Below are 26,891 nucleotides of genomic sequence, written 5' to 3' on the forward strand. Positions count from 1 at the left end.
TTTAATGGACAGGATAGTTGAAGAGAGACAGGAAGCAGAGAGAGGGGGAATGACATGCAGCAAAGTGCCGTACAGCCTCTGTACATGGGGTGCCTGCTTAACCCACTATGCCACGGACCACTCCGAAATATCATCTTTTGGGGAATCACCAACCACAATCTGCCTCACAATTTTCGGGCTTAGACTCGCGTGATTGTTTTGCGACAGATATCTAAGCTCATACATGAAGTGACGATCCGTGTCTCTGTGGTGACGGTCCGCTCGCCACTATTCCTCAAAATAAGAATCACCCTAATTATGTCACAACCGATCTCATTTGTATTTAGTTCAAGTTGAGTGGGAATATTTGGTCAACACTTTGATTCATTTCATTATATGATCTCGAAGCTTTCGTCTGGAAAGCAGACCATCCATGAAATAGGATCAAGAGATCATCCACTCTTGTCTACTTTGCTTGTCTTGACAGTTTGAAAAACTCAAAAGCCGTGGGCACATTTCAATCAGCGTGCAAAAAGTTTTTAGGTTTGTGAGAACAGAAACCCTCTACCCTGACATCTGCAGCAGAGTTCCCTTTGGCAACCACACAAACTTATAGTCGACTCTGAGGAGCTTTTGCTGTGAAGGACCTCTCTGCATGCTCCTCGCAGCACGCCCTGGCGACCTGCAGGTTACTGACCAATCAACTCTGATTATGTTACTTACTGCCCAATCAGCCATACTCATATAATTTAACTGGAGCGGTCCCACTCCTCCAGGGCAACAGGGGCCACCAGGTCCCACTCCAAATGGGCCCTTAATTACTCCACTGAAATTAAGTACTCGCTAAGCCAGTCCACATAAAGCAGTGCTCCTTCCTCGAAATATTGATCTTATGGACAGTGTGTTAAAAGGAGGAAATTCTTGCTGTCGTTTAAGGGTGCAAATAAACACTTTTGCATAAATTATTTGACATTTGATGAAACGAAGAAAATATTAACAGTCATTCAGCAGCCCTTATTTTCATTGTACAAGATGCTTAAATTTTTGTGGTTAATTGTTATCTCTTTAAATGCACTTATCATAAAACACAGCTAATAACCGATATCTACATTCCTTTTCACGTCCTTTCATTTTTGTTATCTGAGGGCATCAAGGAAACAGAAGTGCAACAATAGGTGTCCTAAAAATAAAAAGAACAATAAACATTAAATTCCAGCCCTGCGGCACATCGAACAAAACTTCTCAAAGCATAAGAACTGCAATAGAAGTGGGTTATTAAAGTATGTAAAGATTAAAAAACAGAGTCGGTGCCCTGAGGCACTCGGCGAGCACCGGGGTCCTTTCAAGACAAGAACGGCACTGAGGAACAGGGAGGGACTGTGCGAAGCCGGCAGTGAACACATGGTGTGTGTTGTGCTGCCCTTCTGTCGCTTGACAATAAAGCCAGTGTACATTATCATATCTATCGGTTGGTGTTAAAGAGATTGCTGCTCCGTCAGAGAGGAGCCGCAGCGAGAAGGCGCGACCATCGCAAATCCAATCAGCTCTCAGGGAAATGAAATGTGACGCAGGTTACAGTTTGTTACAGAAAAGACGCAACCAGGTGCAGGCGCAGAGGTGGGAGTGAGGTGATCTTACATCTCCTGGCCTGTGAAGTCTGAAATATATTGCGATTTGAACAGCTGACCTGCACATGTCTGAGGCCATGAAGGGAAATCTCATTCTGTGTCTCTATGCATAATCTGAGGCAGAATCATGACTGGATGAGACTAAAGGTACAACCAAGACTTTCATTACTCTGATATTGTTTTTGGCGGGGGATGACACGGGGACATTTTTCTACATAGAATTCCAACACAGAAGGTGAAAATAAACTTTGGGTGCAAGGAGGAATTACATAACTGCATGACGGGACTGAATCCAGGTAAAGTTGTCCAGTCTCATTTGACTATAAGGAAAATGTTGAGAGAGAAAACTCATGTCAGAGTTGCTGCCCCATTCCTTTCACAGACACTAATCTGTAGAAATTATTTGGAAAACCAACATTCAAATTTCAAACACGGGCAATCAACAAGAAGTCGTGCACACCCAAGTTGTAGCAAAGTTTCCATCCAATCATCGAATCATTTCAATCTAATCATTTTACCACTGGAAGCCCTTTATAGTTTCATGGGAAGTAACTGGCATTTCAGCCACACAACTCTGCATCGAGGGTGAAGAGTTTAACTGCTGTCACTCTGAAGAGACACAGCACAGATGTAAATTGCGACTCAGGGTCATGGAAACTCTTTTTTTTTTTTTTTTTTTAAATGTATTTAGATGAAAAGCAAGGCTGAAAATATGAGCCGACACTGTCGGCGCACACTCAAACACTCGCACTTTGTACCCAGAACAGAGGAGGATGAGATTAGCGTCCGGCCGTCCAGAAGAAGACAATTACTAAAATTAAATGCCATCGTGATAATTACTTGCAATTAACTGTGGCCTGACTAAGCCAGTGGTTACAATGTGCTTTTCCATTATAATAAGGAGAGTAAACAAAGGAAGAGAGCGACAGCCACACAGGCGGGTCTGCATGATAATCCTGTGTGTGTCAGTTGGTCACTCAGCAGAGAGAGAAACGGAGGTGGAGACAGATGGAGATAAGAGGGCAGACTGAGCATGAACACAGGATGAGTGAAAGAACCAGAGGGTCCAAAAAAAAAATAGAATTACACAGAGCCGACCATGCTCATCTTATCAGAACAGACTCGTCTTAATGGGACAAAATGTTGCAATCAAAGAGCGGAGGTGGGGGAGCCCAACCCCTCCAGTTGTCTTTATTACCTTGACTCAAGTAGCAGATACCCTCCTGGTAGCATCAATGTATTCAGGAAGCAGGAGGAGGCAACAACAATAATGTGACATGCAAATATGGAAAACTCCCATTAGACTGTGGCTAATAAATAAAGCATATGGCATTTTGAAAAGACTGGTGGCTTAAAAGGAACAAACAGACACCATAAGATCACATAGAAAGTTCTGTGGCTAAAGTAATTCACACATAAATGCACAAAAGCTCATGCTGGACGCTTGGTGAGCTAGTATATAATTAAGTTATATCCACATTTATATGGTTCGCCTTTTAAAAGAGCATTTTCATGCATGTGCTGTCTTACAAATCATTTCTGTCCATGATAAGATGCCTCAAAATGCAGGTTGGATGCCTATCAACCCGATATCAATAAACATCCAAGCTGTGTGAAACGCTAGTGTGGAAATGTCATGATTGTACACAGATATACACAATGATGTGGATTTGGAAGATTCTGCACTGATTCAGTGACAAAACAGTCAAGATTTTGCAGTCCACACAAAACAGGTGAATATGATCGATTTTTTTGGGCAATTTTACAGTCTTCGTAGCACAAAAAAAAGGTGTACAGTCGTATCTATATGTTGAATTACACTGCCAGAGGAAAAAGGAAGAAGCTATATTGAAGCTCTCTATGTTGGACACATTTCCGATTTCATGATCTTATTGGAATGCTTAAACTAGATAAGACACATGCTCGCAAAAATGAAATACTTTGGTGAAAAAAACCTGATACATGGCACCACATTATAAGAAACTTACAGAACACTTAGCAGGCTAAAGAGCTCTTGTTTTATGTGCTAGTGACATTTTGAACGCCATGTCCTTCTTCAGGCTAATTAGTCCAGTTTATCCTGGCCTGTAATCTGCAACCTCAAGGAATATGGCCAACTTAACTCATCAGAAAATATTTGAGAAAGCCTCAGAATCCAAATCATTGAGATGAATCTAGACGCTGGCCCTGTGATGGACCGGTGACCCATCCCGGGTGTACCCCGCCTCTCGACCACTGGCAACTGGGATAGATTCCAGACCCACTCACACCCCCGTAACAACTTAGCAAAAGTTAATTTTGCTAAGTTTGCCATATTTTGAGATGCAAATGTGTACATTTCCGCAGGTGTTATACTTTGCTCTACTGTGAGTGTCAGCTTGATGTAAATGCTGTCAACAGAGGGTGTGCCCAAGGCAAATTGTTGTTAGCGGGATGACTTAGTTTGTAGTGCTCCAGGAGATGCTGATGTACTGCAAAGGTATGTAACACACTTAAGGACAATGTCGACTTTATACATGTACCTTTTTTTTCTTTTTGGGATAAAAAAGTATACACACCAAAGCCTAGGTTTAGGTAATAAAATACCTGGTTAGAGTAGGGAAAAGCAACACGATTTGGTGTTAAACACGCATCTTACTGTACTTAACTGCAAGTTTCTCACAAACGGACACACCAGACTGCTTTGGCTGAGAAATGTACATATGACACATACTTTTGGCTTCCATAAATGTAAAAAGGCTTTATATTTTCCTAAAGACTTTGCTGAATCCAACCAAACTCAGATAACACGTTAAAAACCACAATATCTCCGTGTCATATTGGATGGACTGTAGTTTAATCACACAGTAGTTGAAGTTCCATGTTAGAGATGGATCAATGCACAAGGTAGTGGTCTTTCAAACTGGAAGCTGCTCATATTTACAGTCTAGAGAATAAAATGTAAAAACACAGTAATGGAGACAGATGAGGGCTGAATTAGGCTGGGAGAAAGAAATGGATAAATGAAGTCCCCGTGTTTCCTAAGAACACTGCAGTAGAAGAGGAGGACTACGCTCTGTTTTCTCTGCCTCTTACATGCAGGAATGTCAGCTAGGGGCTATCACACAGAGAATCCCTCTACATGCTGTTGTTGTGCTGTGGTTTAGCGTTGTGGGTGGGTGGGGTGGGGTGGGGTGGGGTGGGGGGGTTCAGTAGCCATCCAGTGAAAACTGGTTAAAGCAATCGATTTTTGGATAAGAAGGAGACAGCGGCCAAAAGAGAAGGAGCTAATGATACAATCAACACCTGCAGCCCTCGCTGAGCCTTTTCTTTATCCGTCCACCCATAACAACAGATGTGGATGAGTGACCCCCACCACCAGCCCCCCCCCCCCCTCCAACATCCCTCCCCTTACCCCCTCTTGCAGCTATGGTCTTATACTGAAGCCCCCCCTTACACCATCCTACAGGAAACAGCCATGGAGGCAAAACCTCAGTAAGGTACAGAGGAGGAGACAGCGGGGGTGGGGCTGGGGTGATGGTGGGGTCGGGGTCTTAGATTTGGCTGTTTAACACAAAAGAGGCTGGAATGCAAAGAGTTAATCCGTTCGGGGGTCTCTCTTCCGCAAACAAAGGGACGGACCTCCAGACAAAGGTTGAAGGAGGGGGAGCGCTGGGTGAGGGATAAGGGAGGTTGGTGGCTTTTCTGCCATCTGGAGCTTTTGTTTTGGAGGAGGCTGGAGGTTGAACGGGGGGAGAGGGGGGGCTGCTTGGTGGCGTAGAGGTGGACAGGGGGTGGAGAAGGGACTCCGCCTCCATATCCTCATCATACAGCCGACACCCCCCCCCCCAAACCAAGACAGTGTCCGTCTACACGTGCTGCGTGGCCCAGACAGACACTCTAGGTTGTACCACACTGGAGCCCTGCCCTCTCCGGCCTGGCTAATCATCGGTCTATTCTCCAACATGCTACGTCATCTCCCACACCACTGAAACATATCAATACAGTCGGAAAATGCGGCTTTCTTTTTTGTTTACCGCTTTCACACACATGCAGACACGTAGTGGGCCAGTCTCCCTGACCAGCCTATTTGGTTCCAGCAGAGACAAGAGCAAACCAACGCTGCACTGTATGTTTGCATATGTCCTTCTGTCAGTTTAACTGCGAGCTGTCCAATTGTGAGCTGTCAGGTTGAGAGAAGCCAGGCTCTTTAAGGACCATTATGAACCGTGTCAACAGGCTACACACTCACGACACACACAGGGGCCAGAGAGGATGAATAAATGAAGCCGCATGTTTGGGTTTATTACACTGGGCCAGCCAGGGGGCTTTGGGGATGAGCAAGATAGCATGAATGACAAACAAAGCAGGCCCTGTCAACCTCTTGTCCCCTCTCTTTGCCTCTCGTGATGCCTTGTTGAGGATTCAACCTCCCAGCTTCCCTGCCTGCCGGATTCTTTGTCTACACCAGTTCCAGCTATTCCACTTTTTCTGTCATGCCAGTTTTAATTTCTTTTTGACTTAAAAGTTTTGTATCTCTAAGGGTGACAACCGTGAAGGGGAAATCATACATTTGCGTTTCATTATTCCTTCTATTTCAGACATGGAGAAAAATAGCTTGTCAAGCCCAAAGCCTGCCGTCCCTGTTCATCCAAACAAACAGAAATATGTCCTCTATTTACCCAGCATTAAGGGATCTGACATATTTGTTTGAGGAGGCTAAAAGACAAGAACCCACATGATAATGATGGAGAGGAGTTTTTCAAACTGTGAGCCGGAGAACTGAAGGGGAGGAACAAGAGAAGAGACTTAAGGTAAAAGCCCTGTGTGGAGTGAGAGGGGCAGACACCTGTCATCCATCCAAAACAACAGCAAAAACCCTTGCAGTAGCAACAGCCTAACGAAAGTTGAAAAGGTCTTTTAAAACTCACCCCCCAGCTGTGACAATAAGTATAAAGAAAAAGAAAATCACACTCCTTCTCTTGTGAGTCGCACCTCACAATTGTGGATACACAAACATGAATAGATTCAGTGTTCCTTACACTTCCAGGGAATATCATTACCTGTTGTCTTCATTGCAAATTAACACCTACAAATCCAGTTAGAAGTCATACAAATTTGACCTTCCTTTTTAGGAGGGGTTTATTCTTCAGTCCAACCTGCGTGATGGATGATCATATAACAACTAAATGTCTCTTAACCCTCACTTATCCAGTGTCTGACAGGAGGTGTCTTAGTCGGCAATTCCCTGTCATTTTCTGGTATTCACACGCACTTCACGCCCTGATTGGCCAGCTGGGCAGAAGTGATGGAGGACCCTGTCACCTCTCTTTCCGGCTGTCTTTATTCATCCTTTTTTTTATTTAACTATTTGTGGTTCCTCTAAAGTCTACAATCCATTGCTTTAGACAGAAGGTGTTGGCTGTTATCACACTTTTTTTTAACCCCATCACATCTACTCACTGTTCCATGATGGAAAAAATGATGGACATACTTGTACTCCACCTACAAGCGTGGAAATTTGGAATGATCACGAGCCAAATACAAATTTTGGGATTTTACACCCTGTACCCCACTTTCTTATGTATCAGTGTGTGTGGGAAGCCAGAGACCAGCACCGTTACTAAGCTGTTACTACGTTACTAAGACTTGAAAAGACAAGTGACAGTGACAAAGTAAGAGTCCTCGTACTTGCAGTTGACAAGTTCTGATTGTTGTTATCAGTCTCTTCTGAGGTCTCACTGAAGGAAAAGTCTCACACTGTAATCCCACAGGAGGGTAAGTTGTTGCAGCAAGACAACAGTCTGCATGTGAGTGAGAGCAGAGGGGGCTGCTCTGGGACGAGTGGAGGAGCGCTGCACAGCATGCACACAGAAACTGTAGTTTGTGTTTGAGTTTTTCCAAACTCTGGCAACAAAATGCAGAAGCACACTTTGCACAGCTCTCAAAGGCTACCTCTGGGGACGGGGGGCACACTGAAGTTGTGGCTTGCTGTGCGACATATGAACACTCCAGTCAGTGCACTGCACTATGCATGTCATTACAACCTTGCCAAGTATGGGTACAATGGCAAAGATATCTCTGTCAACCAGTGTTTTGCATTCAAATAAAAAATATAAAAAAAATAGGACCAAGGATGTGCGTATGAAAGTGCAGAATAACTTGCTTCCAACTCAAGAACTTGACTGAGAAACATATTTCCTTGAGTGCAATGTAAAGAGGCAGCACTCACAGCTAATTCGGTGCACTTTTCACTGTAAAAAAAAACCTGCAGCATTTTGAGGTGGGAGACTTGTTGAAGATTCAGTTGCCACACTTTGTGAATCACTATAATAAGAGGATCTGTCACTGATTTTGACTTTAATTGGACAGTGAACATCTCAGAGAGAGGTTACAAAAACAGCTTAAATAAAAGACATGGGGAAGTTAGCTCACTTGTCAATCAGAAGTACACCAGGAGATGATGCACTTAGCAGCCCCTGCAATTACTGTCCCTCTCCACCCTTCACATGCCTTCATTCCTTTAAGAGTACTTTTGCAGTATAAACGTGAGCAGCTAAAACAAAAATACATCTGTGTGTGTGTGTGGTCAAGGAAGGAGAAAAAAGAAAGAGGATCTGTGTATACATACCACCACCATGAGTGTAAAAATCCTGGAGGTTCCCCAAGTGTGATGTTCTTCTCCCATCGGATCTGTGAGAAAGAAGGAGGAGAGAGGAAGAGGGTTGAGAGAAGACAGAGGAGGAGAATGAAAAATTAGACACCTCTGCATGTTTTATGCATAAAGTAACCATTTTGCTTAACGTTCCTCCCAACATTAGACTGACAGAGCGACAGTCAGACAGAGAAATAGGCCGGCGAGGAGCACGGCGATCCGCAGTGCAGTGCAGAGCAGAGATTGTGGATAAGAAACTATGACTGTCTTGAAGCAGCAGTCCTCTCTGCTGCCCTCACAAACCAGCAGAGCTCCTGCCTGTATCTGGACACTGAGATAAGATCCAGTGGCAGATAGCGGACCAACTGCCTGCTTCACACACTCCCACTGACATGACTCGACACACATAAACACACAAAGGTTCGGGGCATATATACAGTCTGAGTCAGTGAGAACAGCATGACAGCAGGAAGATTTCTTTATTTTTCTATACGTGGACGATATAGACAAAACAGATACAAGCCCTACGTTTCTATTAAAGTGTCTATTCTACAGATTTCCCCAGTGCCACTTATAATGATGTGATGTGCTGTGTGTTGTTGTGGGCCTGTTGATTTAATGCTGCTAAAGAGCTGAGTGCTGCACTGTGCAGGAGAGCATAGAGTGGCGAAGTCCTCTCGGGGACGGGAGTGTATTGTGTGTACACTATAAACCTGAGTTGAGTGTGTGTGTGTGTGTGTGTGTGTGTGTGTGTGTGCTTCTTGCTGAAGGAGGAACAGAGGCTAATTAAGGCAAAAGAGTCCAGGTGATTGTGCTCTCATTAGATGAGCAGGTGTGTGTATGTGTGTGTGTGTGTGTGTGCGTGTGTGTGTGTGTGTGCGCCTTAAGTCTACCTGGAAGTCCCTTATCTATTGAAACATGCGTGTTTCCATGTGTGTGCTGAAATACAAAATATATTAATCTCTTTAAAAGCACATATGTACAATGTAGTAAAATGTCATTACAGGATAAATTTATCTTAGTTCTGTTGATCAGCTTGTGTTTTCTGGAAATGCCTGTTGTGCTGAAGCAATGGAAACTGTATTTTCTCTGTTTTTTTTCTGATTTTGATAGCATCTTGCTACATTTCTCTTGAGTTTTATTTCTGAATTTTGAATTCCTTTGTTCGATTTATGTTGGCCTTCTTTTTTTTCTACCATGGTAATGCAACAAGTGCTTCTGTTTGCAGCCTTTACTGAAAGAGACTCCAAAACCATCTTACGTTTGGAAAATTTGCCTTAAAAACAGCTCTGGAAGACTTTATCTTCATACTCAGGATTCATCCCTGTTGTCTGTTCCCAGAAGCCGTACCAAACAGAGAAAAAAACATTAAATTATGATATTCCTTTTGTATGGAATCAAATTCAAAATTGTTGAAAATGAAAGAAGCTGAATGAATTTAAACCAGTTTCATGTGACTTCAAGGCAAATACTTTAAGTTGCGCATGTTTTAGATGATCATTTTTTTACCTGACTTGTTTATCTTATGACTTTATATTTAATGAAGGTATTCTCATTCTACTTTTGGTTTTAAACTTGATATGTTTCTTATGCATCTGTCAAATGCCTGTATGCAGAGCTTGACAAAGCACAACACATGAATGAAACCACTGAGGTACTTAATGTCGCAGGTCTGAGACAACGCTCTTCAAATAGCCTTTAGCACATCTTCGCAGACATGCCATGTGGACATGTGAACTGCGTGCGTGTGTTCATTTGTTTATATGTTGTTTTAATTCTCATCTATATTTGTGTACCTCTGGCTGCAGGCGACGCAGAACATCACCCCCTTTTCCAACAGCACAACGATAAAACTTAAATCTCTGGGGGAAGATTCACCCGCAAGGCCTCTGAAATCATCGAAGCTCGCTGCAGCCCAACTGGTTAATCTCACAGAGCCGCTCCCCATCCCTACTTCGTATTTCAGGCACCAGCTCCTGGTTGTTGGCAGCCGAGCCGGTTTTCAGCAGCATCCTGCTCCCTGCCTCCCTTCACACTATGTGCAGAGGTAACCAGACCCTGGATTATCATATCTGACTAATTCAACCATGTAAGGTGGGTTTGTTTCCTTTTCATGATTTTTTTTTTCTCCTTTTTTGAGAGTCAACAACTCACTTTCAACAGTTAAAATGAAAGCAGTCATGTTGATCATTTTTGATCAAGTTGTCTGATTCAGTTGTCTATGTTGAGTTTATTATTTTCTAAACTTTTAAAAGGTGCAGCCCATTTGAGAAATAAGGTGACATTTTAGGGAACACTGTTCTCGCTGACAGTTAGATCTGAAAAATCGTCCTTACGTCTTTGCTCTCTGACTGAAGTTACAACAGCCTGTAAGTTTCAACAGAGATGTGAGGGAAAGACGTTCCACTTAAGCAATCCACAATACAAATCTATCAAAGAATTCCTCTGTAGGTGGCATTTTCTCATCCAAAGAGGCAAACCGTCTGCTTTTATATGAACTGGGAAACATACAAAGTGGAGGTGTTCAGGTAAGCTTTACAGCTGTTTCAGCTGCGTGGCGCTGAAAGCCATCATTGTTGCAGATGCTTCTGTGAATGAACACGGATGAGGAAAATATCGCTCGATTGTTGAGGGAATTTCTAACACACCTTTTAATGTTATCCACTTTAGTCGCAACATTTAATCGCACAGATTTAATCTCATTTTGAGGTAAGTGCTAGATTAACTCAAGAGGCCAGAAGACAAACAAACCAAAGAAAAAAATCAATGCACATCTGCAGCGCAGGCGGCCTCGTCACAGTGGGACAATGTTTTTGATGACCTGTGTAGATGTCATTAAAAACAACAGGTACGCTTCAGACAGAGTGCAGGGCTGATTTGTGGAGCGGGAGTCTTTATTCAATGCTGTGAAAATTGACTGCGTCTGGCAACTTCACAGTGACAACAAAACTCCAGGAGGGGACTGCTTCTGATTAAACAAAGAAAGAGTTTGCATATCACCCATGTAAAATGCCAACTTTCTATTTATAAACTTAAGTAACCTCCAGACACAACCTGTTTTGCTATTTTAAATCCGAACCAATCCAACTGCGCAGGTAACCAGCAGTGCTGCTTGTTTTAACTGACTGGTATTAGATCCAGAAGTATTCATGTTCTTAACTCAACTAAAAGTATCAGGTGAAAACTCAGTTACAAGTCAAGCCTTGTATGAAAAACTTAACTTGATACAAAAAAAAATTAGTATTAGCTGCTAAATGAAACTTTAAAGAGAAAGTACTGGTTTGAAAGTACTGGTTTTCGTATCAATCTGATTAAATCACTATGTAATGCAGAACATCATTTATTATTACAGTATGTGACTAGTTTGAACAGATAAATCTGAGTGGCTGTCAAATGATTAATGGATTTGAACAAATCTCTCTTTTTTTTTGTGAAGTCTCTCGATCACCTGAATATTCATTCATTGAAATTATGTAGCAGGTTTACAGGGGGGGAAAAAAAATCACTATTTTGGGGAGCTTTTAACAGCTCATCTGATAAGTGACCCTGACCACATGCTGCTTTCTGTAGGAAGTCAGAAGACATAAAGGGAAGAAAACTCTGGTTCAATCTTTAACGAGTGTAACAAGTAAGTAAAACTGTCAAATAAATGTATGGGAGTAGAGTACCTCAGGTACTAAATCTGTAAGTACAGAACAGTCCGAAGCTAACTTGGTTCATTTTCAGCTCTGGTGTGTATATTATGTGTATGCAGCATACGTATGTGAGCTCAGGTGGGCGCAACAGTCTCTAACCGGAGCTCATCTAATGACATCACAGATGAACAATGTCTGAATTAAAGTTGGCTGATGTAGAACTTCCTTTGCTTGCCCTTAAAGACCTTTCGTTGTTCTGGAGTATACTACGCCGAGCTTAAAAAAGCTGATGGGCAGGAGTGTGTGTTCTGCTGGAGAAGGCCTGGACATGGGACCATTAGCAGGAAGGATGTCCATTAAGGAAAAGGATGCAACACATTAGAGACCTTACCTCTTCAACAGTTCAGGGGCCTAATATGAGGCTAATATGTCAAGCAGACCTGGGACTAATGTTCAGGTTTGCAGTTGCGGTAAATTTGGTTTAACTTGGTAGGTACTGGTTACTCTTTTCAAATGTCAAAGCAGAAAACAAACAACAACACATGCAAACAATATGTTAAACTGATCTAATTATACAGATTATGATTATAAATTAGAGCTAATACCAAAGGGTGGGTAATCACATTAAGGAGTGTAGCTAAAGCCGCGTTTATGTTTTCCCAAATGAATGAACAGGCAAAAAGATTAGACTGTTTATGTTGAGCAATTGTAAAGAAAACAAGTCTTGATTCATTAATACCTAAATTTCAACAGTTTCCTAAAGTCCAGATCCTGACTCGTAACAATTGCTCAACAGCTGCTTGAACCCAGGACAACCTGTAATGTGAATTCCATTGCTGCTCATACAATAGAAGGGGAATCACACTCATCCTTTTTGAACAGGAAGTCACATTAAAAGAACTTACCTCTGACAGGAAGGTCTGTGCTGATTTCTGTGCGCCAACATGCAGCAAATACTCATACACGTATAAAGCTAACCTGGAAGACAGGGAGAGAAAAAAACAGAAGTCAGTGCTGGGGGTCGCAATCGGGAGGTTCGAGGATTGAACCTCTCGTTTCATCTAGAAAAAACGGGCCCGTTGAGCTTCTTTCAAAACTTAGGAAACATGCTCGTTCTCATTCCTCTTCCCTAAATGAGTCACACTTATTTGACTCCAAGTGGCACATCAAACAGGAGAGTCCAACATCTGAGGACAATTGGAAGAAATTCACCACAGTTCACGTGATAGGGAGCTTGGATAAACAAGATTTTACAGTATGAAGATCATATACACCGTGAAGGGGTTGTAAATGTGTGATGTAAGGCTCTGCAGCTCTGAGCTAAAGAGCTTTGGTGGCATTGGGCCATATCCCTGTGGTTTAAGGGTCTCTGCTGTTGAAGCACAGGGACTGAAAACCAAAGTGTAGACACTGAGAGGGAGACGAACGGGGGAGATGAGGAATATTCTCGGACATCATCGCACTGCTTAGCGTGTTCATGTGTGTCACATACGTTTTTACGTCTCTTACATGAGACATAAAGATGTCAAAATGACCAAACGATCCATTTCTTTAAAAATTCTAAAAGGATCTGACAGACAGACAGCACAATGTTTAATATTAGCTTTTGAATAATTTAAACTATAAATTCTAAAATGAACATTCAGTCTCTGGCTTGATCCAAACAGCACTCAGAAATTTTAGCAGTACTGATTTACAGTGGTGTCTCCTCTCCAAACAAGCCTTTTACATTACAAGGATGCTTTTTTTGGTTATAATAACAAAACTATGACTGTGCGTCGTCGTATTTACACTGGATATGGTTAAATAGAGCACAGCGTGTCATCATTCAGACAAGCTTCATCTAGCCCTCAAAGGGTCTCAAGGAGCCATAGCCCATCTGTGACTGAGAGGTGGGAAAGGATGGTCAATTACAAGTCATGTTCATATTTACACGCAATCTTAAGCCCTGTTCACACCTGCCTGCAACTTCTGCAGGAGAAATGACATTTTTGGAAAGATCTCGCGAGGCTGCTTTTGGTCTCTGTGGCGAAATCTTTTATGAAATTATGCATCATCATAGGTGGGACAATTCAAGTTGCAGGTGAGTTGCCAAACATGCAGGAAATCCTGGTGTTCTCACATCACGACGTGTCCGTCACCTCAAAAGGAAAGGTGAAAAGTAATCCATCGAGAACTCAAATCAGCAGTCCACAAGCCATTGTGTGACATCACAGCTGCTGCATCTATCTTTTATATACAACTTATGGTCAGGACCTAATTGTGAAGGATTATTTCCTTTACCTTGATGCACATAAAGTCTTTAGGAAGATAAAATGAAATAATAACAATAATCATAAAAATAGGAAAAGTGAGCATAACATTTTGAATAAACTAAATTTCTCACTTTGTTTCCATCAATGCTGTCCAATGCAAGACTTCAAAATGAGTAGTGTGTGGCCACAATGAGGGAACACCTGGACAACTAATGTATCGGCACCCAGAGCCTTTAGCATTCCTGTGTATAATGGAAATAAGGTACACATAAGAAGTGATCGCACGTGATCACTGTAGACCCAAGTGGGGACACATTCTACGTGACCGATGCAACACGCACATTAATGTAATGTAAACTGAGCCCAAATAGTTGCTGGTGAACTTAATTCCAACGTGTTTAAACTGTTGAGGAAAGCACAAGCATCAGCTGAGGGACCTGTGAAACTCTGCCCTTTAGACATCAAGTTGAACAAATCAGTCATGGAGAGATGATCAACTATCTTTTTATCCATAACACTAACAATGAGACCGCATCATTGTTCCGTAAAGTTAAAGAAGCCATGTACATTTTTGATTAGTTTCTAAAAGAAAAAATAAAGGAAAAAAACAGCAAACACTTCAACTTTTACAGCAGAAAAAAAAAGAATTTAGTGATTTGTTAATCCAAGAGCAAGTTAAAGTGTGGTTGCTAAGCAACAAAACAGTTTGACTCTGTAAAATCGTTGATTCCCACCAAGAGCCAATATGACACATAACCTAATTGAAAACAGCAAATGTGGGGTTTTTTTTATCTGTTTTGGTAAACCCAACATTACTTGTTAATTTTTGTGATTTAAATGTGCTGAAAGGATCATTTTGTTCGCTTTGGACAGAGCAAGGCTAGCCGTTTTCTCTTTATCTGCTTTAATGCTCAGCTAATCGGCAGCCTTAAACTTTAACGAAGAGTCGCGAGAGTGAGACTGATCAATTAATCTATTTCACAACAAGACAGCAAATAAACTCATTTCCCTTTGGCAGAAAATAACCTGATCTATGAAGTCATACCATCTTTATTTCAGAGAGCAGATTGCACCTTTTCTCAACAGCTGACTCATCTTTGTAACTTGTCACTGCCATTGCCTCATTAACGCTCATCACACAGTAACTAGAGGGGATCCTGACAACTGTAGCTGGCCCAGACTTCAGAGAACTTAAGACTATTATCCCAAGCAATTCAAATACCATCACCTAAACACAACCGGCAGATAAACCCGGACACAAGTGGATCCTTTTCTTTTACCAATTCAGCACAAAAGCAACCTTTTCTCAGCCTATAATGAATCCATAATGAGGTCTGGTCTGGGCCAGAGTTAAACTACTAGATTCTTCCCACAAACATCACAGAATGTTACCTAAATATCCTCAGGACCATCTGTTGTTACAGCTGTGCCAAACAGCAGATCACCCATATTTCTCACCTGATACCAGACACAACTGCATTACCATCAATACTTAGTGTCAACATGCCATTTAAAATGAGATTTAGTGTCGGACATAGTTTTTGTTTAGTGTTTCTGTAAGCATTTGCTGGGTGGTTGATGTGTTTGTATCGAGGCATCAATCACTAGCAGGCCTGACATAAGATGGTATGTGCATAGAAGAAGTGAGTCAGAAGTAGGAGCAGAGTGCTTGTCCATAAATGTTTAATATTGAGCTCAAATGGAGCGACTGTTCTTTTATCATCATGCGAAAGTTACCAGTGTTGTGTTCAGCAACATGACCGTCACATTTAATTACGTGTTGTATGGGAATCTGCGTAACAAAGTTTTACTTTTAGTTCTAGTTTGGTTCAACTGTGCTTCGTAATATAATCATCTAAAAACTGCAATGAAATGAAGTCACTACTGCACCCCCAGTGACTATCTTTATTATAAGAACTGGGTCAGATATTAGTCATATGATTAAATAATCTTATTATTCACACGTGCAGCAAGCCATCATCAGGAAGTCAGATCGCTCCTAAGGCACCAGGAGAAAAAACTGCAGCGTTCGTGTAGCTCACTCAAGTTCATTTGAATTTGCCAACTCCCAAAGTGTGGATTATAGACGTATATCAGAGGGTACATAGATGGGACACTGAAGGAAATCATGCAAGAATCATGACACCTAAAACATAACTTTCATTCTTTTACTGCAGTTTATTCGTTGTGGAATGATCCGGCCGTAAATGCATTACCTCTGCAGTGTTTACACCTCGTATGAGCCCTGAAACTGCTGCTGATCTCATTTCATGTTGAAGATCTTCGGACAGCATCTCAGTTTGGCCGGTCAGAAGTGACGCGGGGACCCACACTCACTTTTTGATTGGGTTTTTGTCAGTCACTACGCGTTCTTCCTTAATTTGTCACATCCCAGTCACGTGGCTCTTTTTCGGCAGTTAAACTAAGATATTAGCCTTGACTACAAGTGGCAATTCCGTTTGCGAGCCTGCTAGCAGCTACATGTGCAGTTAAATTCTGCATTTTGTCCTGCCACAACAGTTTACATGCACCAGAAGAAAACTATTATGCAAGCGATTGACAGACAATTCCTCTGTTCGGTGGCATTATCAGTGAATAGTGGTGTGATATATGTGTTCAGGCGCAGTAGTGCCTACAGAGAAAAGGTGTTAAAATGCTTGTTTTTTTTGTTTTTTTTTTGTGATATTAAAATGTACCGTGGTCTGGGTTTTTGGGTCATTCACTGCAATGTTACGACACATCAGGCTGTGTTTCTGCTACATGTGTCTACAGGGTTCAGGGGGCAGGAAAGTTTACGGCAAAGCGAGGGTGGGGGTGGGGGTGGTACCCTTGTGTAACGTGTAAAAATGGGGCCCGCTTTGCTGGGTGACACACCCAGCTGCAGGCCAAAGCTCCAATACGACCTTTCTGCGCCGCGAAGATTCCCATGAGCGCTGCAGCAATGAAATTTTCATGGCAGAGCCTGGCGCGATCTGAGGGGCTCTGCGCACTGGCTGCGATGCATTATTTAAAAACACTCATTCAATCCAGGCTTCAGGGGACACCTTTTGTTACTCTCTCAGAACCAGTAAGTGTTACAAGGCTGGGAAGACGTTTTCATGCGAGCCAGTGACAAAGTTTTTGAGGAAGGATGGGTAAATGCAGAGATGGGAGGACGTATCGTACTGTAGGTGTGTTAGAGGTCAGTGCCTGAGTTCTGAACTGCTTCCCTGTGACCCCTGCACTAGTTTCACGTGTCGAACCACAAGCAGCTTTCTCATCATCTAACATTCTCTCTGATGAGGTCCACGGGTGAAGTCTAACAGAGGAATATGCTGATGCAAAATTATATGACGAGAAGTGGGAGATCAGCCTGAGTGGGTGGATGATCATTTGACCTGTGGTTGACTGGGTATCAAGGCCCATGATATCAGCCTACTGTAGTGTGTAAGTTGAAATTTGACCTTCAAAAAGCCACGAAACCAAACAGAAAAGCACAAGTCTGTCACTCCCGGTCCTTCAGCAACAAGATCACTTGCACCAGCTTTTACACCACACAGCAGTTAGGCAGGACTGTAAAAAAAAATCTACTACACCATTTGTGATCTTCCCCCTTCTTCTGGCCCTACCTTTATGCAAGAAAACTAGTACTTTGCTCCACTTCTAGGCATCAAGGAGATCTCCCCCACTGTCTCGTCCCCAGGAAACACACCTGACATTTAGCCCCAGGCTGTTCCAGCCAGCCTTCCCTTTCCTTCACTCGCCTCCAGAGACGAGGGCATCCCAGCTGAGTTTAGCCAGCTAAAGCACAGACAGTTAGCAAATTAACTTTCATGTCTTCATCTGAATAATTCAGCAGTGATAGCGGTGTCGGGGTGAGGTAAGGTATGCACGAAGGAAGTGATGGAAGACTGAGCTGGGCCGGTTACTGCTTTAGTAAGAGAGGGATAAAGACATATAACATCTCTAATTTATATTCAGTGGTGAACTGAGTGCAACGCAAATCCTAACAGGAAATAAAATGCATGTTTTTATTTCCTGAATATCAAATATTTATAAACATCCCATAAAAGAAGCGTGGATGTGACACTGTGCTGGTGAATGAGTGTGAATGAGGCTATGCATCACTTGAAGGTGAATGAGAGGCTGTTTGAGACACCTGCGACACTGTAAAGCTGTTCCACCAAAGCTTATTCCCACCGCACACACCATTTTTGTTTGCTTGGCTTTATTATGGCAGCTCCTTTGTCAAAACAAATCAGTGTCAATGAGCATGTAAACATGGATTGGCTTTAGCCATGGGTTAATCCGCACATTGTCACACATGCGCATAAAGGTATCTGCATTCACGCAAACACAGATAAACACTCCACGCTCCTCTCATCCTCACTGTGCCAACAACCAGTTTGACTCTGCATTGTCACAAACTTTAAAAGAGTCGCCTCTGGCCTGCGTGTGCGTTTGATTGTTAGCTAAAAAATAAAACATCCACAGGTTAACGTGGCAGAGGAGAGACTTCTAAAGATTCGGGATGAGAGATAATGGTGACGAACTTTGCTCATCAGTTAATGAGTAGAGCAATGATGTAACCTGCCACGAAACAATTAGTCCAAATTTTGTTTTCGATTATCACTTGACATTCACGTCATCACCATCCACGCAGATGCTTTTGTCCCTATGCTAATAGGAAGAAAATAAAACCACTTCTGAGTTGTCCTCTGTGTTACCAAACCGATTAACAATTTCAGGCATGTAGCTTCAATATTTATACTGCCTCCTTTATTTCAAGTGAGAAGACTAACAAATTGGTGCGGATGCCCCAAAAGCAGCTGACGACAGGCAGCATTAATTGACTGTTGACATATCTGAAAGAGAGCACAGTCAGCCAAAGGGTGCTGGGGGTAAATCAAGGGTTTCTTTACTTTTCGAGCAGTGTTTCTGCCTGTGTTCGTGCGCAGCTCTTTATGCTCCCTTCAAAAGCCTAGAATGCAGATGGCAGAGCCATCTGTGTAGAATCAAAACCATGCATTCAGACTTGAAGATCCCCATTAAATGGCATGTAAATACATGGGAGGAGCCAGAGGAGGATGTAAAGAAACTCGTGTTCAAAACAAACTGATTAACTTTACTCTTGAAGTTCTCTTCCCAAACGAATCTAGCATCACTTGAAATGACACACCAACACAGTGTAAACAAACAGAGTATGACTAAAGCAAAGGCAGAGCGCAAAAATCTTTTAGGAACTGAAAAGACAGCCTTTTAAAAAATGAGATGTTTGATCACGCCGCTTAACAAGACATTTTATGAATGGCACCTTTAATTAAGATACTGGATTCATCAGTGCACTTTTCAAAAAGGTTCCAGTCACTACATGATAATGAGACATTAATATTGAAGCAGCTATTTATTTATATATATATATATATATATCTTTTTACTCCACATCCAAATTAAGAAAATAATGAAAAATGTGAGAACGTTAATTAATTTCTTTGGTTGCAAGGGCGTCACTTCTACCTCTACCTTACTCATCATTATTAGCCTGTTTTCTCTTTACAAAAAGTCTCATCACAATAACGTTTCTCAAGGATCTGCTACAAACACCCCCTCCCCCCACGAGCTCCCCCCCGCTACCTGTGATCTCAACACAGCGAGGCCATGCTGCTGAATTCCACTTGTGGTGAGGCCTTGGTCGTGCAGAGGAATCCACATATGTAAGTGTTTGTGTGCCCATTTGTGTTACACTTTTCTGAACAAACACGTAGGACTCATGCCTTCATTTCAAGGGGAATAATAACACACACTCTGCACACAAAAGCGCTGCGCACAGCTTTACAAACACCCTTCAATGCACAATTGAGCTTGTATACTGGAACATTTTGTACACTAACCCTGAGATCTACAGTATGTAACTGAGGCATTCAGTACTGCAAACTCATGAGGATGTGCTGCTCTGGTGGAAAAGCAGCTGCCGATTCTTGGCCAGTAACTTTCAGAGTCTTCCGGTGCACACCTGTGCACAGCAGGCGACCTGCAGCACGGCACCAACTGCACCGACCTCACAAGGCAAAGCTGAAAGTAAAGCCGGGTTTTCCTAAGGTGCAAAAGAAACACTGACACTGACAGCATATATTGTATGTCATCCGCCTTCTTTAGGTGTTAACTTAGAGAAAGAGAGGAGAAATCCTCATGAACACAGACTATATTTCAGCTGTTCAAATATTCCAAGAATGAAGTTAAATAGCTGAGAGATCCAAATAAAGATGAAATTAGAAAATAAAGCCTGTATCCCCTATTGTATTTTATCTATTTACTTTTTTTAAATTATGTATTGAACATGTTTTAATTAGACTCATTTTTTTTCCCATTAATGATTATTTTCCTCCACAACTTCCTCCTTGTAGCAGTGATGCTCCGGGGTAACTCTCATGCCCTGCCCACACCCTTATCGTCCGACTGCTCTCAGTCCCACACGGAAAAACCCTGCTGTTGACAAATCAAATGTTTCTCTCGTGTGTTAGTTTCCACTCCTCCTTGACAATCTAACTGCGATATAGCGTCCCTTATTCAACGAGAAAAGAACACGATAAAGCAGATTCACACATCAGCAGAGCGAAGGTCCACCAATGTACTGTAAATCTGTTTTGCTTTGATAGGCTGTAATATTAGTATTTAGAGTTTCCTTTCGCGTTCTGATTTCATTCCAATTTCATTTCAGGAAACCAAGAGAGAGAAACTACATGATTAATTTGTAGTTTATTTATCTGAGGAAGCACATGACGTGACAATCAATCCTCCCAGCGCTGTGATGCCCCAGTGTGTGACTGAGTCTGCTTTAATAAGATACAAGTCCATCCGGGGCGCCCTCTTTTCATTAGCTGAATATGTTAAGAGTTATATGAATATGTAAATATGAATATGAGCTAATTCAGCGATGCATTGAAGCAGCTGTTGTCAGCTCCACATTTACAAGGGAACATGTGTTAGCCCTGCAGGGCAGGTTAGGCTGACAAGACAGGTGAGGGGAAAGGGCAAGGCCCCTGTTAGGTGTGGACAGCATCTATAAGGTCGATCATACACACACGCACACACGCAAACAAAACTAAATGCAAAAGTTGAAAGAAGAAAACTTTCTTTCAACTTGTGTGGCGGTTCTGATTAATAAGGGATGGATATAATCACAAATAAAAACTACAGAATCAACAAATGCAGGATGTTTTTATTTTTCATAAGCAGCCTTAACACAGAAGCATTCATCATTTCCAGATCCCAGAAGACTTGTAGTTCTTATGAGTTAAATTATTAATCCTCCTCCTACGCTATCATTTGATATACATGCTGCCTCTGCACTGATTTTACTCCCAATGACACATGGAACATAATCCACAGTCCCCGAACAAGCAAGTGCAACCAAAAACTGTCTAAAGACACAGCATTTAAATAATATATTTCTCCCGGCGTACTGTAAATAAACCAATGACGCTGAGACTCGCAAACAGGTGTAAAAGCAGCCTAACGCCTGCTGATGGTTCATATGCAATATCAAAGCATCATATGCCGGTTCAGAGGTCGCCCAGCCTGCTGTTCATGAAACCACATGGGACTGTTTTCGTTTAGGATTCACCCCTTTCACTTCAACGCACACGAAAACAGTGCCGCTCAGATTTCCAACCAAATGATGTAAATTCAAAGTGAAATCAAACGCTCCCCGCACCAGATGTGCGCAAAGTCGTATTCGAGGAAGCTTACTCTAAGCACACAAGAGAAGCGCCTCTAGAAAGCTTAATAAATTGAAAACGACACACAGCAGTGGATAAAAAAAACAAAAATAGGCTACCAGATTCCCTACAGAAATTCTGTTTCTATTACAGATGAGGTGCTGTGGAACCGCTCGGCCACTCAGGACTTGACAGTGTTTTTAGATTACAAAAGAATCGCAGCAGGGATCCCTGCTCACTCCTGTAACCTCACACTGTTTAATGCGTAAAAATAGCAAATTATGATAAAAGCCTGCTCTGGTCCAGTCCAAAGAAGGTCCAACTGCACTCCAACTCTCTGAAGAGGAGCAATGTCAGGGGCTGTCGTTACTATATGGGAACTATAATATTTAAAAGTTACATATATTCAACCAAAAGCAGAATTGACCATCAAGTCACATTACGTATAGAGAGGGAGGGGGGAAGTAGAGGTTTAAAATAAAGAAATCCACTGAAACACAGAGCAGAGGTTTTTTTTTTCAGCGTCATTTGACATAATCTAAAATATTTTCATTTTAACATTTACACGCTTTGGACAAAGCTTTGGACGAACTCTGCCTCTGCTATAAAAACAGCTATATTCGTGGCAGCAGGCAGCGTGACTCTGCTTCATGCGGGAGCAAAAGTTTAGCACCGCTGTGTGTCTGCTGAATGGGACAAAACTTTTCCCCTCATCGCCTGCAAGTGATTGCGCCCCGGCTTTACGCATCAAAACGGACAGCAAGCGGGCCAGAGCCAAGACGCCCGATTAAATATCCAAACACAAAACAGAAATTCATTCAAGCTTCCGGCGGCTCCATCTCTGAAAGTTTCGCGGAGACAGCCGAGCAGTCTATTGTGAATGCCACCGACACATGCTTCACCTAAATATGATGCGGCTTCAACTTTTAATGCTGCAGAGGCGTGCGCTATGTAGTATCCAAAAAATAAAACGCAATTTCGGTCTCCGAAAGGTTGAGCCAACTTAAAAGAGGTGTGCCCGCGTTGTACAAACAATATCATGAGGATAACCTGTGCAAAACCACAGTCCGGCGATGTGTTCTTGAAAGAAAAAAGTTTAAGGGACGCTAAGGTGGTCGGATGGGTTGGGGAGACGGCACGGAGGAGCGCGCCGTAGTACAGCGCACTCCTTTCAAATTACAGCACCTAGTTTAGAAAGTTGTACTCCCCTCCTCTCTCCCCTCGCCCTCATGATAAGCAGGTAAACTCTTACAATATAACGCATAATTCACTTACTTTTCTCTCGCTTGGCTATCGGAAGGGACGACAGCTCCTTTACCTTTGGCGTACATGCTGAATTCTGTTTTAAGACTTTTGCCCCACTCAACACCTGTCAAAGAAAGCAGCCAGGAAAACGCTCCATCTCCATAGCTACCCCTTTAGTGTTTTTCCTCCCCCCCTTCTCCTCCTCCTCCCCTCTTCTCCTCCTCCTCCCTCCTCCTTCCCTCTCTTCTCCCTCCCTCTCTTTCTCTTCTTGTTTTTTTTTTTTTTTTTTTTTTTACATCTCCAACATTGGCCACAAATCAGGCACAGTTTCTATTGGGGGGACTTGAAACCGTCCTCTGTTGGATTTTTTTTTTTTCCCTCTCAGTCGCTGTTCCGCTGGCCTGCTCTTCCTCCCTCTGTTGTGCAAGTGGTGGGGGTTCCTTAAAGGGAAACGCACACTTCTGTTTATGGACCTTAGGAACACGAGGAGAGATAAGGGGAGGATGGGGAAAGGTATGCCGGTTACGTCCTCTACGCTTTGGCCATCGTCCTTTTGGAAGTCTGTCAGTACTTAGCTTGTAGTTATTATTTTTAATTGGGAAAAGAAAAAAAAAACATACCAAGACTCTTGCTACAGCTTGATTCTGGGAATTTCATTCACAGTGATGTGGACTCTGTTCTTAGTTTTAGCATGTTTTTGCATAGATTGAAGGAGTTCCCATATTTAGTTGGCAGCATGATCTTGATGTTTAAGTAGTTTTGTTTCTTTAGGCTACCTTTACACGGAAACGATCTGAAACCAAAACGCAAAAGTGGCGTTTCGTTTTCACTTTTAAATCTGCATTTAGACGAGCGTTTTAGGGTGAAAATCTGCGTGCATACGGAAACGCAAAAGTGTGTGACGTTTCATATTTATCGATGCAGTAAACACGCCAGATGGCTAGGTGGCAACACTACCAAGACCAAGTCTTTCTACTTTCTATGTGACGAGAAACGCAGTTTTGCGTTTTCATCCTTTACACGGTGGCACGACAGTGGAGCGTTTTCAAGAATTCCACTCTGGAGGGCGGTTTCACTTTTTTGCGTTTTCATGCCCCCAAAACGCCGTTACCATCTAAACGATATAGTGCATCCCCAAAAAGGTTTTGCGTTTTTAACCCGTTTTCGTTTCCGTGTAAAGTGCCCCTTAGTCTCTAAGGTGTTTGTAGAATGGATGCCAAACAGGTAAACTGAACTACTGGTGTGTTTTTGTTTCCCATTCAGCATTTATTGTTAAACTGCACAACTATTCCAAACTTGGATTTACCCCCAATCAACCAAAACATTAAAACCACTGAGGAGAAGAAGATTAGAAGGTCCACTCTTGTATTGCACTCATTAACTTTATCTGGGCTCTACAAATAACACTGACGACAATATTAAGGACAATGTTTAGTTTCTGGCCCATGGACACTTTAACATAGGGAGGACTGGGGATTGGAGCACTGAGCTTCTGATAGAAAGACAACAACTTGGCTACCTTAGCCACCACTGCCTTGTTTCTCATCTGAATACAGTCCAGTGATCTGATGGAAAACATGGAGCCCTTACATTACTTTTCAGTGCCCCTTTGACACATAAAACCCACCTTGACCAAGTACGCCCCAGAACCTTGATGGTATTCCCTTCAACAGCACCAACCACTAGTGGGACTATGATACACATCGTAAAAAAAGAAGGACCCAAGGCTCCAAACTCAAAACCAAAAAGATCCACAAACAATCTCCTGGTTCTTGATGCCAGAAATCACCCCAGAGATCCACTGTTGATGCCCCAACTGGTCACAGTCGTTTTGTTGGCAAAATGCTGTAAATGTTTTTATTATTGCGGTTAATCAATGGAAGTCCAGCAGTGTGGATGTTGGGGTGATGAATCGATGTGTACTGCAGACTGTATAGAAAAGATGTACAAATACACCATGACTTCACCCATTGGTTTTTAGACTGCTGCTTTAAAGCCTCAATGGAAGTTGAGGGCCTTCCTCATAGGTTTTGGCAGAAGTGACATGCAAGTTATCGAAAGCTCAAGAGACAGTTTGCATCCCTGTGGGTAGCACTCTCTGAACTCACCTTTATATTCAAAGCAGCCACGCTTTTAATTATACTTGGCTTTAAGAGTTAATACCTCGAAGTTATATTAACACTATTCCATATAGTTATCCATCTATTCATCCATTTTCTATACCCGCTGAATCCATCGGTCGGGTCGCGGGGCGGCTGGGGCCTATCCCAGCGGTATTCGGGCAAGAGGCGGGGTACACCCTGGACAGGCCGCCTGTCCATCACGGGGCCACACAGAGACAAACAAGACAAACAACCACACACGCTCACACTCACTCCTTAGGACAATTTTAGAGACACCAATTAACCTAACATGCATGTTTTTGGACAGTGGGAGGAAGCCAGAGTACCTGGAGAGAACCCACGCATACACAGGGAGACACATGCAAACTCCACACAGAAAGGCCCCAGCCGGGAGTTGAACCTGGAACCTTCTTGCTGTGAGGCAACAGTGCTTCCATATAGTTATAATGAAGGAAATTAGTTATGGAGTGCAAAATCTGTTTATTTCTACAGTAAAACTAGGTTGGTTAACATGGGTATATATCTGAATGGACTCGCTTGTGCAGCCAAGCTCTTACAAGCTTTTACAATTTCATAGCAGGTTAACAGTTTTCTCCACCATAACCAAGTGGTTGAAAATCATTCCTTAAGTGTGCAAAGCAAGTAAACCAGCCCTGATATCATTTATAAAGCCACAATATTGTCCAAGATTTTTTGCGGTTTCCAATATCAACAATCTGTATGATTCACCCAAAATAATGGGGTGAACAATGTCTGCTGTTTAGGCATTTTTTCTTTCTTTTAGGTGCTTTAACTTGACTTGCTTGTTGGTTTGTTTCCCAGAGGAAGGGGAGTCCTCCTTAAAAACAGATTATGTTGTGATTGTGATCTTGCAAATCTAATGTGAATTCACCTGCTCCATGAAGCAATCTATACTTTTTTTCGCCTTGATTATTTATCAGAATTTAAGCCCCTAACTTGCTTTTACTCTTAGCTCCGATTTAAATAACCATGGATAAACACGTTTCTGCAGTTTCAGTGCAATATTGTTAATTGATGTATTGTCAATGTACAGCACAGATTCTCTTTTTACCTTTATGGTGCAATGAATTTTGTCCTAAAGTCCTCCGTGACATCCTTATATAGAAAATCGAAGACGAAGTTCTGTAATATGATCTTTTTTTTTTTCTTTTTTTTTTTTACTTAGCTTCATTATTTTGTGCTTCCTACAGTTCCTTTAAACATTAATTTAACACATTATATAGCTGGCTTTTTGCTGTTTCTTTCTGCAATTTCTACATTGCATGGTAAGAAAATAAACTTAATGAAAATTTACCCAAAGACAAACATGCATTTTCAAATACAAAAAGTGTTGGAGCCATTTAAGACAAACTAGAGGACCGTATATTTGAGCATTAAAGCCCTACCACAGGACAAATGGTTTTGCAACGAGAGTCAGGTAGTGTGACATATTGTTTTTTACTCAGCGGTTAGCCAGTTATTACTTGTACCATCAAACCTCATCATCAAGCTATTAAACACATGGCTAAGACCCTTGTCTTGATGGGGATCGTCTGTACAAGTCATTAGACTCTGGAAAACACTTTTTTTCCACCACTGTTCATCTATGCTGAACGTTCATGGGTAAGAAACCTGAAACTGTTTGAAAAATCTGTACAGTATATATAACTAGGGCAAGTACAGACAGACAGGTAT

The 26,891-nt window shown here is 42.2% G+C and overlaps 1 protein-coding gene across 2 annotated transcripts in view; it reads right to left on the reverse strand.

The window, feature by feature from the left end:
• Positions 1–23,261, reverse strand: part of ssbp4 (single stranded DNA binding protein 4) — an 85,777-nt gene extending 62,516 nt beyond the window's left edge. For both annotated transcript variants that reach the window (XM_075485178.1, XM_075485179.1), the window contains exons 1-3: positions 23,104–23,261; positions 12,782–12,854; positions 8,218–8,279 (exon numbers count right to left, since the gene is read on the reverse strand). In XM_075485178.1, coding sequence (XP_075341293.1) covers positions 8,218–8,279; positions 12,782–12,854; positions 23,104–23,159 — 191 coding nt within the window. In that variant the 5' untranslated portion in view covers positions 23,160–23,261. The remainder of the gene's footprint in view (positions 1–8,217; positions 8,280–12,781; positions 12,855–23,103) is intronic.
• Positions 23,262–26,891: the final 3,630 nt, after the last annotated feature.

The sequence above is a fragment of the Odontesthes bonariensis genome, chromosome 15, assembly GCF_027942865.1.
Source record: "Odontesthes bonariensis isolate fOdoBon6 chromosome 15, fOdoBon6.hap1, whole genome shotgun sequence".
NCBI classification, from domain to species: Eukaryota; Metazoa; Chordata; class Actinopteri; order Atheriniformes; family Atherinopsidae; genus Odontesthes; species Odontesthes bonariensis.